This window comes from Cyrtonyx montezumae, unplaced genomic scaffold (genome assembly GCF_038088225.1).
Source record: "Cyrtonyx montezumae isolate F1298 unplaced genomic scaffold, pur_monq_1.0 scaffold_3, whole genome shotgun sequence".
NCBI lineage: Eukaryota > Metazoa > Chordata > Aves > Galliformes > Odontophoridae > Cyrtonyx > Cyrtonyx montezumae.
The window spans coordinates 160798749-160815199 of record NW_027072034.1 but is presented as its reverse complement, the minus strand read 5'-3'; the positions used below and the strand labels follow the sequence as shown (position 1 = coordinate 160815199).

Here is a 16451-nt window from a genome sequence, read left to right as displayed (position 1 = left end):
AAGCATGGCTCAGATCCCGGACAGCGGGGAGATCGGGCACAGCTGGGAGCTGAGATCAGAGCTCACCTGGTGCACGCAGTCCAGGAACTGCAGGAAGATGGGAGCAAAGCCACTGCTCTGGCCAGCCAGTGTCTGGGCCCCACGGTGGCTGAAACGGTGCCCGAAGGACAACCACTCCTTCTCCACCAGGAGGCGGAAGCCCTCCAGAGTCCGGTAGTAGGGATCCGACAGGAGCTGCACCAAGGAGACCACCTGCAGGGACAGGGGGGCTTCAGGTCACAGGTGTGGGTTGGAAGGGTCCTTACAGACCACAGAGCCATAGAATCACAGAATGGTTGTGTTGGAAGGGATCTTATGGATCACAGAGCCATAAAATCCCATTATAGTTGGGTTAGAAGGGACATTATGGATCACAGAGCCATAGAATCCCATTATGGTTGGGTTGGAAGGGACCTTATGGATCACAGAGCCATTGAATCCCATTATTGTTGGGTTAGAAGGGACCTTATGGATCACAGAGCCATAGAATCCCATTATAGTTGGGTTGGAAGGGACTTCATGGATCACAGAGCCATTGAATCCCATTATTGTTGGGTTGGAAGAGATCTTATGGATCACAGAGCCATAGAATCCCGTTATGGTTTGGTTGGAAGGGATCTTACGGATCACAGAGCCACAGAATCACAGAATGGTTGGGTTGGAAGTGACCCCCCCAGCCCCACCCCTGCCATGAACTGGTGCCCCCCCAGCTCAGGTTGCCCAGGGCCCCATCCACGGCCTCGGGCACTTCCAGTGATGGGCATCCACAGCTCTGAGCAGCAGTGCCAGGGCCTCACTGCCCTCGTGGTGAAGAATTCCCCCTAAAATCTGACCTCACTCTCCCCTCTTTTAGCTTAAAATGGACAGCAGTGGTGTCCAGCAGCTGCAGGGCTCCTACCTGCGTGGTGATGTCCCAGCCATCCTCCAAGCTGACGAGCACAGAGGAACCCGTGTCCAGAAGCTCCACCACCAGCACTGAAATCTGCAGGATCTTATGGATCTGCCAAGATGAAAACCAGGAGCTCCTCAGGAGCAGGAAACTGCTGGATGCGAGGCAAAGGAGCTCCCCCCAGCTCTGAAGCTGAACAGAGTTCTGAAGCAGCTGCTGGCGCACACACTTTCTGGGCCACTTCATCCTCGTTCTTCTTGGTGGCCCTGCTCTCTTTGTGTCCCCTCACCATGGGCCGAGCGATGCCACAGGGAACACCCAGACTCTGCTCTCACCCTTTGCTTCACAGAATCACAGAATGGTTGGGTTGGAAAGGTCCTTAAAGATCACAGAGATGCAGAACCACAGGATGGTTTGCGTTGGAAAGGACCTTATACATCAGAGCCATAGAATGGTTGGGTTGGAAGGGTTCTTAAAGGTCAAAGACCCATTAACTAGTTGGGTGGGAAGGGTCCTTAAAGATCACAGACCCACAGGAGCAGTTGAGTTGAAAGGGACCTTATACATCATAGAGCCATAGAGTAGTTGGATTGAAAGGGCCTTTAGAGATCATAGGATCATAGAATGGTTGGGTTGGAAGGGACCTTAAAAGTCAAAGACCATTGGATGGTTGGGTTGGAAGGGACCTTATAGGTCAAAGACCATTGGATGGTTGGGTTGGAAGGGACCTTATAGGTCAAAGACCATTGGATGGTTGGGTTGGAAGGGACCTTAAAGACCACACACCTATAGAATGGTTGGTTGGAAGGATCTGTAAAAATCATAGAACTATGGATGGTCAGGTTGAAAGGGAGTTCAAAAGCCCCTGACCCTGAGCACAGATCGGGATCTCCACAACCCTCAGGAGCCACTGACCTGTGAGAGCCACTCAGACTCCTCCAGGGAGCGCAGGTAGGCAACGCTGGGGTCGGTGGAGGGGCAGCCGGGCACGCAGGCCTTCATCAGCTTCTTGAAGCTGGCCTTCACCTGCCGCACGTCGAACACCTCGATGGGCACCACCTCCCAGTGCTGCAGTGGGTCGGGCTTCACCCCCTGTGGGTGCAGAGCATCATGGAATTGTTACGGTCAGAGAAGACCTCTAAGATCACCACGACCAACCCCAACCCACCCTCACCACGTCCACTGACCATGACCCTAAGTGCTGCATCCCCACAGTCCTCAAACACACCCAGGGATGGGGACTCCCTGCTGCCATGGGCAGCCTGTGCCAGTGCTGATTGCTCTTTGGAGAAGAGACTGTTCCCAATCTCCAACCTGATCCTCCCCAGTGTACTGTGAGGCCATCCCCCTTCGTCCCATCGCTGCTCCCTGGGAGCAGAGGCCAACCCCCCCTTCACCACAACCTCCATTCAGGAGTGGGAGAAAGCATTGAGCCCCTCCACCCCACACTGCCCCATCCCACTCCCTCAGCCGCTCCCCACATCACCGTGCTGCAGACCCTGCAGCCTTGCTGCCCTTCGCAGCCACGTGGGGCACCCTCCTGGCCCACATTCATCCCCGAGCACCCCCAGCCATTCCACCTGGCCCTGTGCTACTGTACGGGAACCGTAATCACGGCCTGAACCGCTGCTGAGGGCACTGATGAGGCACCTGAGGCCAGCACTGAGTCAGCCATGGGAGCACAGGTGAAGGCGATGCACCCGTGTGACCCGAAGGGGTGGAGTCTGGCTCCACCAATCCAATCCAAAACCACACTGCCCCTCTCCCTTATGTTACGCGGGTGCTACTCATCCAGGCCGTTCACCCTACAGCTACCTTCAGCTGCGACTTGTCCCCGATGATGTAGAGCGAGGCGCGGTGCTGCCGCAGGAAGCTGGCCTCGGCGGGCGTGCCGTTGTGCTGGGCACCCAGCAGGTCCTTCCCTGCCAGGCGTGAGCCGATCTCCACGTTCAGGGCATAGCTGCTCATGCGCCCGCTGGCACGGATACTGCCCCATTTGCCTGCAGGACAGCTGCTGTCACACGATGGGGTCAGGGCCGCAACGGCGGAGCGCTCTGATCTCACACCAGCACCCATGCAACACATGCCAGGGTCCAGGTTTGCTTTCTCCCCTCTGGATGCTGCCATGCACTGCAGCCACCCGCTGCCCACCGCCACCCCAAGTGCCAGCAGGAGCACGCAGAGCCTGCAGCAGACGTGCGGTGTGGGACGGCGCGGTACTTACCGGCGGCACCGCGGTGGTGCGGAGGTGAGGTTATGGTGTTACTGGGTGTTAGTGGTGTGTGTTTGGGGGGGTGGGGGTCAGTGGGTGGGTTAGTGGCCGGTGGGGTTAGAGCCCGGCGGGACCCTACCTCGGGGCGTCTCACGGCCCTTCGGTGACACGCACTTGGGGGTGGACAGGGTGATGACCCTGGCTCTGTGACCCAGCCCTGGGGGCACAGGATGAAAGCGGGCTCAGCGAGGGCGGAGCGGAGCGGGACCGGCGCTCCCTCGCTGGGTGGGTGTGAAATGGGGTGGTGGGATGGAGATGGCACAGAGGAACAAGACGGAGATGGCCAACGGGGGCTGCGGACGGTCCCTCCCGCCCGCCCTGCAGCTGACCCACACCCCAGAGCTCTGGGGGAGCACTTGGGGAGAGTGTCTACTCTACAGCTGCTGCCTGCAAGGCAGCGCTCGCCCGCACGTCCTCACCTCCACGGCTAATAGTCCCGGGCCCTTCGTCCTTCCCTCCCATCACCTGCTTCATGAGCGATCCCAGCTTAGGCTGCCTCTTGTCGGAGAAATCTGCAGCACCAACAGAATGTCAGCTCCCAGCCTGGCTGCTGCGGGACCCTCCCCGCTGTGCCTCCCCCTCGGTTCGGAGGGGAAGGGGCACGGAAAGAAGCAAGAAGCAAGCAAGACAGTGCGGGGCTGCGCCAGGGGTCATCAAGCAGGAGCCACAGCACAACGGCACCCAGAGCCCACGGCACCAGCAGCTCTGCCTCCAGCACTGTGAGGGCACTTTGGACCAAGTGCACCACCCGGAGCTCCTCCAGAGCCCAGCATCATCCCTCTGTGAATGCAATTCCCTTCCTTCCTGCAGCAGGGAGCCCCTGGATGGGTGCTCCCACGATCCCTTTGGCTTCAGTGCAGCAGTGATGGGGTGGGATGGCATGGACAGGCGATGGATGACAATGGAGCTTGGCCAGAGCCACTCAGACAGCACAGGACACAAACTTACCGCAGCATCCTGCGCCAGACCCCACGCTGCTGCTTGGGTGCAAGAGCTTGGCTTCGGGGTCTGCCTCATCCCAGCCCACCCCCCTGGATCAGGATTCAACCTGGAGCTCCCAGGTGTAGGGCCGCTGGCTTCTCCAAACCCCATCCCCACCTCCTGCTTTAAGGAGCTCTGCAAGAGCTGCTTCCATGGGTGTGGGACCTGGCGGCTCCAGGACGTGCTGGACCCCGGGGGTCCCTGGGCAGGATTCTCCCACAGCCCCTGAGCCAGCCCCACTCACCTGCACTGCTCATGTGTGCCGACGTGAAGCCGCTGAGCGTGTTGCGCCCACCGGCGTCGGCGTAGTGGGGCATGGAGTTGATGACAGCCTGAAGGTACTTCTCCTGCTCCAGACTGGTGGAGTCTGTCTGCGAGGGGCCTGAAGGAGAGCAGGCAGCGTCACCGCACTGCCAGGGCAGCGGGAAGGGATGGGGGCACAGCTCTGGGCTGGGGGGGAGGGGACGGGTACCTGCAGTGGGAGCGTTCTGTGATTTGAAGAGGCCCACGACGCCCTTCCCGTGCAGCCCCCCTGAGCGCAGCAGCACGGCCTTGGTGCGGGAGTTGCGCCAGCACACCACGGGGAAGCGGTTCTGGCGGTAACAGCGGGAGATGCGCTGGATGGTGTTGTCCTGGATGCTCTGTGGCACGATGAGCAGCCCGGGGTAACTGTGGGAGAGAGATGAGCTGAAGGACATGGTGCTGAGCCCACCTGTGCCCTCCCCGGGACAGAGTAGAGGGCAGGAGCACCTCCTCGCTCTGCTGGCTATGCTCTGTGCAGCACAGCCTGGGGTCCCATTGGCCTTCTGAGTTACCAGGGTACACTGCTGGCTCGTGGTCAACGTGTGGTCAACCATTGGACAACTGTTAGCCAGCAGGACACCTAAGTCCTCTACAGAGCTCCTTCCAAACAGCTCTTTGCAATGCACCCCAAGGTCGCATTGGCCTTCTTGGCCACCAGGTCACACAACTGACTCTTGGTCAACTTTTGGTCAACTGTTGGTCAACCAGGACATCACTGGTCTTCTTGGCTACCAGGGCACACAGCTGGCTCCTCGTCAACTTTATGTCAACCACTGGTCAAGCGAGACACCAGGGCACACAGTCAGCTACTGGTCAACTTTTGGTCAACCGTTGGTCAACTGTTGGTCAACTAGGACACCACAGGAATTCTCAGCCACAAGGGCACACAGCTGGCTCCTGGTCAACTTTTGGTCAACTGCTGGTAAACCAGGACACCGCTGGCCCTCTTGGCCACCAGCAGATGCTCCTGGCTCCTGGTCAGGCTTACCTCCGACAAATGGCGTACATGCGGTTCACCGTTGAGATGCGGAAGGGTTCATTCTTGGATCGTGTGAGGCTGCTGCTGAGCGTGCCCAGTCCCAGGCGCTGGTAGTCACGGCAGCAGGCACGCTCCACCAGGTGGTTGATGGTCATCTTCTCCGAGGGTCTGATGGTTGTGGTGGGGGTCAAAGTGCTCCTATCCATCTCCTCGGACACTACGGAGATATCAGGGCAGGGGGAGGGGAGGGGTTTAAGTCAGCCCAGGCACAGATGATCACAGAATCATAGAATGGTTTGAGTTGGATGGGACCTTTAAAGGCCATCTGTTCCAACAAGTGGCGTGGGACCACTTCAAAGGCTTCGCACAACTCCAGGCAGGTGACATCAGTCACCCCTCCTTATTCCACAGCAGCAATGCTCCGCACAGGGATGCTCCCAGTCCTGACCCCTGTTCCCTCCAAGAGCTCTCCCTGCTCCAGCACCCACCCACCCACTCCCTCCCAACCTGAGATCTCATCCTCGTTGTCCTCTGGGAAGTGCTGGCTGCTGCGCTGCTCCCAGGCCGGCGGCGTGTATTTCTTGCGTGTCACATATTGGCGGCCGATGGTCTTCTTGGCATTTTTCACCAGGTTTTTGGAGAGCGTCCTGGAACAGGAGAAGAGGTTGAGGCCAGCTGACTCCCACTGACACCCACACACTGCAGCAGGTCCTGGTGGGTTAGAGAAACACCCGCGGTGACACCCAGAGCGAAGCAGAGATGGGAGAGCCCCGACCACCATCTGCAGCCACAGTCAGTGCCACCAGAGGGGAGATGTCACCTGCAGGTCCTGGCACGAGGGGAGTGTATTCCATGGGGATCTGAACCCCAGATAAAGCTGAGTATGGTGGCAGCCAGGCTGGGCTGTGCCCACAGCAGCCTCCCATGGACCCAGCAGCATCCTGGACTCCAATGCCTGCAACCATGTCTGAGCTCTCAAACACCCCTATCTCTCTGCCCCAGAGAATCAGAGATCCACAGCATTGTTTGTGTTGGAAGGGACTTCAAAGATCCTCCAGTCCAGCCCATGTGCCTCTAGACCAGGTTGCCTAAAGGCCCATCCAACCCAACTCCAATACTTCCAGCAATGGGGTGTCCCCTTCCAACCCAACTCAAATGCTTCCAGAGATGAAGTATTCCCTTTCAACCCTAATCCTAACACTTCCATCTCAATTCTGTAACTTCCAACTATGGGGTATCCCCTTCCAACCCAACTCAAATGCTTCCAGTGACAAAGTATCCCCTTCCAATCAACTCCAACACTTCTAGCAATGGAGTATCCCCAACTTCCCTGGGCGCCCTGCTCTGGTGCCTCATCACCTCCAACATGGAGAATTTCTTCATTCCAAGGTGGGCTCAGCCCTTGGGAACCCCTCTGTCTGCCAGGGGCAGAACACAGAAGGCATGCAGGGAAATCTTCAAAACCACGCAGGTGCTTAGGCTGCATGGCTGGAACAGAGCTCCTGAACACATCCCCCTAAAGGTAAGAATGATCTGTGTGCGTGCAGGACCTTGGGCACATCATCATCATCTCAGGGAGCTCCAAGAAGAACAAGTGAAGGAGAAGCAGAAAATCAACTGAGGAATGGCCACCTCCAGCCCACGGTAACAGCTGAGCTGGTGCTCAGATCTCCAGTGATTCACCTCATAGAAACAGGGCTGAAGTGAGACTAGCAGGCGTCCTCCTTTGCTTTGCAAAGCAGATCATGAGAAATCCAACTGCTCCCTAAACTTATCAAGGGGAGAAAAGCTTTGGGACTGAGGAGTAATGCTGTTCTGAGAACAAATGGCCACATACAGAGGCAGGTTTCAAACAGCAGTGCTTTGCAACCAGAGGAACAAGTCCTGCAGCCAGCGTGGGGCGCAGCTGGAAGTAGACCCTGGGGTGGTGATGGAGCTGATAGTGAGATCTAGGGCTATGCCCAGGCCAGGAGCTGGGCCTTGCAGCTCTGGTGGTCTCTAGAGGTTAGTGGGAAGAAGCACAGCTCCCTGAGCACGTCCTGAGGCACGAGGATGGCTGCTCCTTGAGGCTGTGGTGCTGCGACACCACACGTGCAACCTGAAGAAAGGCATTCCTGGCGTGACCAACCCGCAGCCCAGGCAGCATGCAGAGCAGGTGAGAAGAAACCCCAGCTGCAGTGAAGGCCACAGCCTGAGCCAATGCCACCTGGCAAGTTCGTGCCCAGAGGTGAAAGCATCTTACGTGGTCGAATGGCCAAGGTGCCCGAGGGACATGACCCCCACTGTCAGGCCCTGGAACATATCGGTCACCTGCTGGGAGCTGAGTCACAAACACACGGAGAGAAGCTCAGACTGCGGGCACACCAAGCGCCAGCACCGCAGCACCCAGAGCTCAGCACCACAGCAGCAGTTCAGATCCCCAGGCCACCGAGAGCGGGATGTGACCCCACGGCAGCACCACGCACAGAGCTCTTCCACGGCCCTGCAGCACTCCCTGTCCTCTGGCAGAGCAGGGACCACACTGTGCCTGCTGGAGTTTCTCTCCCTCCTTTTGATTCAGCCCAGGCAGCTGTGCAGGGAGCGCTGCTGCAGCACAGAGCATGCTTCCCAAGCCTGAGTGCTGCCCAACGTGCAGCACGTTCCCCTCTGTGGGAAGACCTGAAGGTGAGCAGGGATCCCATGCAAGCTCTGGGAGCCCTCGCTCCTTCCTCCCTGCTGGAGGAGGGAGAGGAGAATCCCAGCAGCACCTGCGAGGGCTGAGCACATCCTATGAGCTACTCTCCCCTCTCTGCTGCACGTGTACCTGAGTGAGGGGTTCTTCTCCTTGACCTTGGGCTGCATGGCTTGCTTGGGAGACTGGCCCACGGTGAAGGCGAAGGTGCCGTGCACATGCTGGGGGTAGCGCAGCTTGTGCAGGTGCTTCCTGAAGACCTCGGCGCTGTCCGAAGCCACCTCCTCATCGAAGGCAATCTTCAGCAGCTGTGGGGACAAGCAGAGAGCAGGCTCGAGAGAACACACAGAGCATCCTCCTCCAGTTCTTCCCAATGGGCGCAGCTCGGATCCTGGCCAGAGGTGATGGATAAAGGAAGAGGGCAGGTTGGAAGGCTGCCCCACTGTCCCCCAGGAGCACACTGTGTCCCTGCTGAGCACTCAGCACCCACACGCTGCTGCCGTGATGTTCCTAGGGTACAGCAGCTCCCAGCTAAGCAGCAAGATGCTGCTCCTACTACCAGAGGACTGCAGCTGGTCCTGCAACAGCTCTGCAGCCCTCCTTTGCAATGGGCCCTTGGGCTCCTTTACCTACCTGCCTCTGTGGCTGCCTTTGGGCTCAGCCCACAGTATGACCCCCAACCACTCCAGCCTGGGCTGGGAGTGACCTGTCCCAAAGGATGGTGGAAGCGTACCTGCTGGGTCCTACCATCAATGTGCTCCCCAAAAGCAGCTCCACCACCCCAGACGGTCTCACCTGGAATGTGCACGAGCGCAGCTGCAGGCCCTCCTGGATGAACTGATCCACCTGGGCCTGGATGTTGATCTTCTTCTCTTTGGTCAGCGAGGAGATGGGGAAGGATCGGATCACCACCTGCTCCCCCACTGGGTACAAGAATGGGAACAGGTTAGTCACACACCACTGACACTCTGAGCCACCTCCATCAGACATTCCCATAGGATGAGAGGGTCAGAATCAGGTTAGAGGCACTACAGTCAGGCCATGGAGACCTGGAGATGCTACCTATGATGGGCACGAGGAACGTATCATCTACAGTGATGGGCATGAGGAATGTATCATCTACAGAGAAACAGAACTGCTTAGATTGGAAGGGGGAAGGGTTCTTAAAAATCATAGAATCAAAGAATGGCTTGGATCAATCATTAGAGCCAGTGAATGGTAGAGATGCTTGTGTTGGAAGGGACCTTACAGATCACTGAACCATAGAAGAGTTGGGTTGGGTTGGGTTGGGTTGGGTTGGAAGAATCCTTGAAGATCACAGAATGGTTGGGTTGGATGGGTCCTTATAGATGACAGAGCCATAGAATGGTTGGGTTGAGTTGGAAGAATCCTTGAAGATCACAGAATGACAGAATGGTTGGGTTGGATGGGTCCTTGTAGATGACAGAGCCATAGAATGGTTGGGCTGGGTTGGGTTGGGTTGGGTTGGGTTGGGTTGGGTTGGAAGAATCCTTGAAGATCACAGAATGACAGAATGGTTGGGTTGGATGGGTCCTTGTAGATGACAGAGCCATAGAATGGTTGGGCTGGGTTGGGTTGGGTTGGGTTGGGTTGGGTTGGGTTGGGTTGGGTTGGGCTGGGTTGGGCTGGAAGAGTCTTCGAAGATCACAGAATGACAGAAAGGTTGGGTTGGGTTGGGTTGGGTCCTTATAGGTGACAGAGCCATAGAATGGTTGGGTTGGAAGGGACCTTACAGATCACTGAACCATAGGATGGTTGGGTTGGAAGGGATCCCAAAGCTCCCAGCCTGTGCCATGGTCTCACTCCCAAGGCCCTCAGAGGTGACTCCTGCAGCAAGGTGAGCTGCAGCCACTGCTCCAGGACAGCTTTGGCCACCTCCTCCCTGGACACCACCAGCCCATGAAGACAGAGGATGCGGTGCACGCACGATCCTTACCCAGGGGGTCTGTGGGAGTGCCTTTGAAGATGATGCGGTACGTGGTGAGGAAGATGGCTCCTTCCGCGGGGAGAAGGGGTGGACCACCAATACTGCCCCCGGCGGCCTCCTCCCGCCCGTCGGGCATGAGGTACACACGCAGCCCCTCCATCACGCACTCCTCACCCACCAACAGGTTGGGGCGCAGCAGCTTTGGCTACAGGGGTGTAAAGTGAGGAGTTTTGAACCCTGCAGACTGGAAGAACAGCACCAGAACCTTCCCCCAACGCACTGCACGTCAGCTCAGTACCTTCTGGATGGGAGGAAGCCTCTTGCTCTCCCTGTGCACGGCATCCAGTGTCTCTATGTGCATCTGCACGATGTCTGTGGACAAACATGCAGTCAGAGACCACGAGCTGCCCCACAAATCACCCGGGCTCCACCTCTTGGCATCCCCACTGCCTCTTTCAGAACCCCTCCTGGACAGCCCCCCCACCCACTGCGGGGTTCATTACCGGGGATCATGACGTGCAGCCCCTTGAGGTGCTCGTTGGTGACGCCGCTCTCCGTGCAGACTTTGTCCACGAAGCGGTTGATGAACCGCACCACGTAGTTGGCCACATCAGAGCTCTCAGCGTCCTCAAATCCACTCTCCGTGTCGTAGCTCTCAGCCACGCTGCCTGCAATGCTGCCATGCGAGAGAGAGTCGTTAATTCAGAGTGCTCCTCTTCGCTGCCCCGGGCAGTGCAACCTTCACCAATCCTGACTGGAGGCCAAATAATCTGGATGCTCCAAGGAGCCCCCGTCCCCACATCGGGCCGCCCTGCTCCCCCTGCAGCCCCCCCTGACCTGTTGGTGACAAAGCTGTTGCTGACACTCTCCACATCCCCCAGCCCGGAGCTGCGCAGCAGGCGGTTCTTGCTGGTGTCAAGAGGCAGCAGCAGGTAGCTCATGCGGTTGGCGTAGTGTATGGCTTGGCTGAAAACCGTGCTCTCCTCCTTTTGGATCAGCTCCTGCTGCTTCTCTCGGCTCATGGTGGGCCACAACCTCAGCTGCTCTGATGCTATCTCGAGGGCAGACCTGGCTTCCTGGGGCTCCTCCGTGCTCTCCTGAAGGAGTTGGAAGGAATATCAGAGGTCTGCACGGACAGGAGAGCTGCCAGCCTCCACATCCTGCTCCCACAGGGCTCTCCCAATACCAGGACGCAGTCCCTTGGGCTGCCTCCCAAATCCCACCCATCCCACGGAGCTAAGGGGAGAGCTGCTCTGCAGGAACCCCGTTGCCACCACCCTCACCTCGTCCGCGTGGTTCTCCTCACTGCTGTCCAGGTACAAGGCTCGGATGTGGTTCTGCACGTCGCTGTAGAACATGGCTTCCCAAAACTGGATGTTGGTCCACACCACGTGCTCCTGCACGCAGCTGTAGGCAAACTGCGTGATGCCTGGGCTCAGTTTCTGAGGAAGCAGAAGAAGAAAGAAGAGTTGTATCTGTTGTGCTGGCCTCTCCAGCTCACCCTTGCTCTCTCCTGCTGCTGGCAGGAGGGACACCAGCACCAGAGCTCCTCCAAGCAATCCCTGGAAACACTTCTCAGGTTTGCTCAGCACCTACCCTGGGCCTAATGCTACAGATGCTTTTTAGGAAGCAGAATCTTATCAAGCACTGCAATGGGCTGCTCGGGGCTGCAGTGGAGTCCCCATCCCTGCAGACACTTAAGGGAGGTGCAGATGTGGCACTAAGGGGCACGGTTTTGTGACAGGACTTGGTAGGTCAGCTTGGTGACCTGTGACATGAGCACATCCCCGGTTCTGTTCTGCTCTGTTTCAGCTCAGCCAAGCTCGTGCGTGGCTGGAAGATACTGGGAAGGATTCCAAGCTCCAAGAATCACCAAGGGGACAATGTAGCCCTAATTCAGTCCCAAGGGCCTCCGAGGAGTTCTGAGGCTGCAAGGGCCACAGCAGGCACCGGGGCACTGCAGATACTCACTCGGCAGAAAGCAGTGACCAGCGGCAGCAGCGCGGCTGCAATCCCATGCTCGTCCATGGCCGTGCAGTCCTGGGGAGAAGAGCAGAGCTTACAGGAGGATCCACCACAGGATGTCCAGGTCTGCTCCCACCCCCACTCCACGCTGTCTCTCACACTGGGTGACGCTCTCCTTCCCTACCTGCAAGCAGCAGTTCATCATGCGGACGATGAAGTCGAACTGCTGGTGGTCCAGCACAGCACGGTTCTGCTGCACGTGCAGGTTCAGCTCCTGGGTCAGGCAGTGTCGGGCAGCTCGGCCTTTCATGGCACGCAGCACAGCAGGGAATAACTGCAGGGAATGATGAGCACCTCAAGTCGGGGTCAGCCCCCAAGGAGAGGTGCAGGAGGGGCACACTGCATTGGCTGACACTGTGCTGTCAAAAACAGACACAGAACAGTCCCACAGCATCTGGGCAGATGTAGCACAGCCCCTGAGCTCTGGGCTCAGCCACCTCTACAGCACAGACCCCACGGATGATGCTGCTGCAGTGGGGTGAGCAGCCACAAGCCCAGGGACTCAAGGAGCAACAGCGCTCGGAGAACACGTGGGCATAGGAACAGAGCTGCCTGGCAGAGATCTGGCTGCAGGTGGGGAATGCCACGGAGGAGAAGCAGAGAAGCCTCACAGCCAGGAGGCTGTCAGCTTCTTGGGAGCCCTCCTCACCTTTTTGGCTTCTAACATCTTGTTCTCAAAGACATAGGAGATGCAGTTCCGAACCACCTCCAGGCGGCGGGCGCTGTTGGCCAGGGCGTTGCCATTACGCTCCATGATGGCAGCTGGAGAGAGAAGCGAGGTTCAGGCAGGGCAGGGGTTGAGGAATGGGTGCCCCAAAGCTCTCCACGGGCAGCACAGTGGGAGGACACTGAAGGGACTTGAGCTGTCCCCTCGTGCTGGCTGACGGAGCTCTGAGCAGCCAGAAAGGGGAGAGGTTAATGGGGACAGCGCTGCTGTGATGATGACACTACCCACAAGTACAAGGCTGACCAATGGTCAACCACATGGTGACCATGAGCCAGCAGTGTGCCCTGGTGGCCCAGAAGGACAATGGGAGCCTGGGGTGCACCGCACAGAGCGTGGGCAGCAGGGCAGGGAGGTGCTCCTGCCCTCTGTTCTGCCTTGAAGAGGGTACATCTGGAGTGCTGCTCCCATTGTGGGGCTCCCCAGTTCCAGGTAGACTGGGAACTGCTGGAGATAGCCCAGCAGAGGGTGCAGGGATGGTGGGAGACTGGAGCACCTCCCGATGGGAACAGGATGCTGGGAATGCTGCAGCAAAGCTCCACCTGCACACGCTGGGCTCCTCAGGGCACCACGCACACGTACCGATGGGGGGACCCGAGGGCACCATGCACTTCTTCTCCGCCTTCACAGCTGGAGGGGCTGTCTGCAGCTTGGCTGTGGCCTGGTCGATGATCCACTGCACCGTTCCCTCATCCAAACGGGGGAAGGGTTTCTGGTGCAGCCGCAGGTGACAGCCTTCCGTGGGCTTCTGCACCTTGTGCATGGTCACGGCGGGGTAAGGGTTCTCCTGGCACAGCAAAGGCAGTTTCTTTTCAGCCACGTGGAAGTCACGCGTCCTCCCTCTACTCCTCTCCTCTCCCAGCAGCACACTGCAGCCCCCAGAACCTTGCAGAGCTGAGGACAGGCTGTCCGCTCACAGTACTGTCGCACTCTGCTCTCAGGAGCCCCAAGGACAGCACGCTGAGAGCACAGCAAAGAGAAAAGAGCCCTCAGGAGCTCAGGGCTGGGATGGATAAGGGCACGGCAGGCACTACTCAGCTCTCAGGCCCCAAATGACCCACCCTGAGCAGTAGCTGCTTCAGAACTAAGGGAAGGAAACGCCTGATGCCCAGACCACCAAAATCAGGAACAGCTCCGTTCAGGAAGCACGGGAAAGGCTGAGGCCTGGCAGACACCCCGGGGTCCAGCAGCAGTGCACTGAGCACTGTGGGATTGCTTCCAACACCTCGTTACGGTAACGTGAATGGAGGAAGGACAGATGGATGTGGGCACTCAGCCAGGTTCTCCCAGCCCTCCCACACGAGCAGGTTCCCCTCCTGCGCTCACATTTTTGTAAAGTTTCTCTGCCAGCTCCTTGATGTGCCGTAATATCTTCTGCTTGTTCCCCTCTTCTGCACGCATGCGCTTCACTTCATAAGCAACAAGCTGGAAGAAGAGATGGATGAGAGGAGCAGCTGCTTGCTGGGGGGGATCCAGCACCCTATGATTCCCTGGCTCCTACCCCAGCAGCCCCCAGCCTCGTCCCCAGCCCCAGAGGAGCACTCACCTCATCAAACAGGTCGATGGACCGGTACGGGGCACCCCGCTCGGTCACGAAGCCAGCGAAGGCCATGCCCTCCAGCACCTTGGTGAGGAAGTCATCCTCTGTCAGCCCCCTCTGCCCAAGGAAGGCTGCCTGCAAGAAGGAAGCATCACCATCAGTGCTGATGCTGTGGCTGTGCTGAGCTCGCGTCCCTCAGCTCCCATTGCCTTCTGCTGCATTAGGTTTCCTCCACGGAACCCCAACATTTCCCATGTTTTGCTCCTCTCCTGCCTTGGCTTTGCCAACAGCCCCAAGGTGCTGCTGCTTCCTCTCCCCGGGTCTTGTTTCCTGTCCCCAGGCATGGGGAAAAGCCAAGGCTCAGTCTGGGAGGAACACAGTCCCAGCTGAGCTGTGCTCCGGCATAAACAGGGAAATGGCATCTGACCCACAGGACCTTGGGACACTCGAGGACAAACAAGGGATGCAGGTGGACCTGGCAGTGGTGCAGAAGTCACCTGCTGGAAGCAGAGTGCTCTACTTCCAGACACAGCTATATCTGTGTGACCTTTTCCATGCATTAACTCTCCCCGACCTCAGTGTGACCCACTTCAAAAAGAGTCACCCCACGGCCACAAGGAGCTGTTCTGCAGTGTGGCCACGAGGCCTAGGGGCAGAGAAGCTGCAGGAGTGTGTCCCTGCTCTGTGCTGGCCCCCTCCCTCTGCTCAGCACCACAGCTGGGAGCAGGGCCAGGCCTGTGCCCACGACATACCTTGTGGAAGCGGATGACTGGCTCAGGATGGATGCGAATGATGTGCAGACACCAACGATAGCCCTGCAGCAGCTGTGCAAACAAGCGGAGGAAGACAGCCCGGATCTCCTTGTCCTGCACAAAGGGATGGACAGTGTGGTCAGGAGGACAAAGGGCTCACGGGGCAAAGGGATCACAATCACGTGTCTGAGCAGGGCAGGAAACACAGGGAGCTTTCACGGAACAGAGGAGGTGGGAGATAGATCCCCAGTGCTCTCCCCTTCCCAGCATCCCTGAGACTGCATGCAGGAAGGAGCTCTTGTAGCCCTGCAGCCACTTGTGGAGCCCCCAGAGCAGGGATGGCAGCCTCGTGCCCAGGCTCTCTGCTCCTCAAGGCCCTGTGTGCTCCCATTTCACCCACCTGCATTTTGAGGGACGAAGCAGAAATCGTAGAAGGGGGGAACGCCAGATCTGCCACCTCCAGCTCCGGGTCCAAGACCTGCAGACAGGCACAAAGCACATTCAGGCCCTGCACTCACAGTGAGGAAACTCAAAGCTGCCTTCCCCAGAAGCTCAGCAGGTCCCACAGATGAGTTCTGAGGGGCCCAGGGACACGTTAAAGAAATCAGTAGCTATGGGAAAGACTTCTGCCATGCCAGTGGCTGTGCACGGCCAGGCACAGTGTGCTGAGGCCCTGACACAGCCTGCCCTGAGAGCAGCGTGGGTGCCTGACCCCTGGAGGTGCCTGAGGCCATGGATGGGGCCCTGGGCAGCCTGAACTGATGGGGGCCACCCAGCCCACGCCAAGGCTGGGGGGGCTTTGCAGTCCCTTCCCACCCAACCATTCTATGATTCTGATTCTCATCAGCTGCTGTTTGGCCACACTGCCCAAGCACCCGCTCTGCAGGACCAGCAGCCTGGGAATGGGCTGCAGCTGCTTCCTGCCTGAGGGCTGGAATCCAGCCACCTGATTCCCAGAAACCTTTGGCAGATGAACCCTACAGCACAGCTGTACACCAGAGACCATCATGGCCAACAGGGTGACCGTGAGCCAGCACTATGCCCTGGTGGCCAGGAAGGCCAATGGCATCATGGTTGAACAACACTTGACCAAAAGCTGATCAGTGGTTGACCAAAAGCTGACCATGAGCCAGTACTGTGCCCTGGTGGTCAAGAAGGCCAATGGGACCCTGGAGTATGCTACTGAGAGATGGTTAAAAGGAGCTCTGTGGAGGACTTGAGTGTCCTGGTAGCCAACAGTTGACCAATGGTTGACCATGAGTCAGCAGTGTGCCCTGGTAGCCAAGAAGGCCAATGGGACCCTGGGGTGCATTGCAAAGAACATGGAC

The 16451-nt window shown here is 58.2% G+C and overlaps 1 protein-coding gene across 7 annotated transcripts in view; it reads right to left on the bottom strand.

The window, feature by feature from the left end:
• Positions 1-16451, bottom strand: part of SBF1 (SET binding factor 1) — a 52016-nt gene that overhangs the window by 3739 nt on the left and 31826 nt on the right. Inside the window, exons 10-35 of one of the 7 annotated variants that reach the window (XM_065743847.1) lie at positions 15524-15601; positions 15124-15237; positions 14378-14506; positions 14158-14256; positions 13414-13618; positions 12757-12869; positions 12232-12381; positions 12054-12122; positions 11366-11524; positions 10920-11179; positions 10586-10758; positions 10381-10454; positions 10092-10287; positions 8930-9057; positions 8267-8442; positions 7706-7783; positions 5971-6110; positions 5473-5680; positions 4654-4850; positions 4426-4563; positions 3620-3712; positions 3280-3357; positions 2744-2928; positions 1844-2020; positions 938-1039; positions 67-252 (exon numbers count right to left, since the gene is read on the bottom strand). In XM_065743847.1, the coding sequence (XP_065599919.1) occupies positions 67-252; positions 938-1039; positions 1844-2020; positions 2744-2928; positions 3280-3357; positions 3620-3712; positions 4426-4563; positions 4654-4850; positions 5473-5680; positions 5971-6110; positions 7706-7783; positions 8267-8442; positions 8930-9057; positions 10092-10287; positions 10381-10454; positions 10586-10758; positions 10920-11179; positions 11366-11524; positions 12054-12122; positions 12232-12381; positions 12757-12869; positions 13414-13618; positions 14158-14256; positions 14378-14506; positions 15124-15237; positions 15524-15601 (3705 nt within the window). The remainder of the gene's footprint in view (positions 1-66; positions 253-937; positions 1040-1843; positions 2021-2743; positions 2929-3279; positions 3358-3619; positions 3713-4425; positions 4564-4653; positions 4851-5472; positions 5681-5970; positions 6111-7705; positions 7784-8266; positions 8443-8929; positions 9058-10091; positions 10288-10380; positions 10455-10585; positions 10759-10919; positions 11180-11365; positions 11525-12053; positions 12123-12231; positions 12382-12756; positions 12870-13413; positions 13619-14157; positions 14257-14377; positions 14507-15123; positions 15238-15523; positions 15602-16451) is intronic. The other 6 variants (XM_065743849.1, XM_065743850.1, XM_065743848.1 and 3 more) reach the window with 6 other exon arrangements.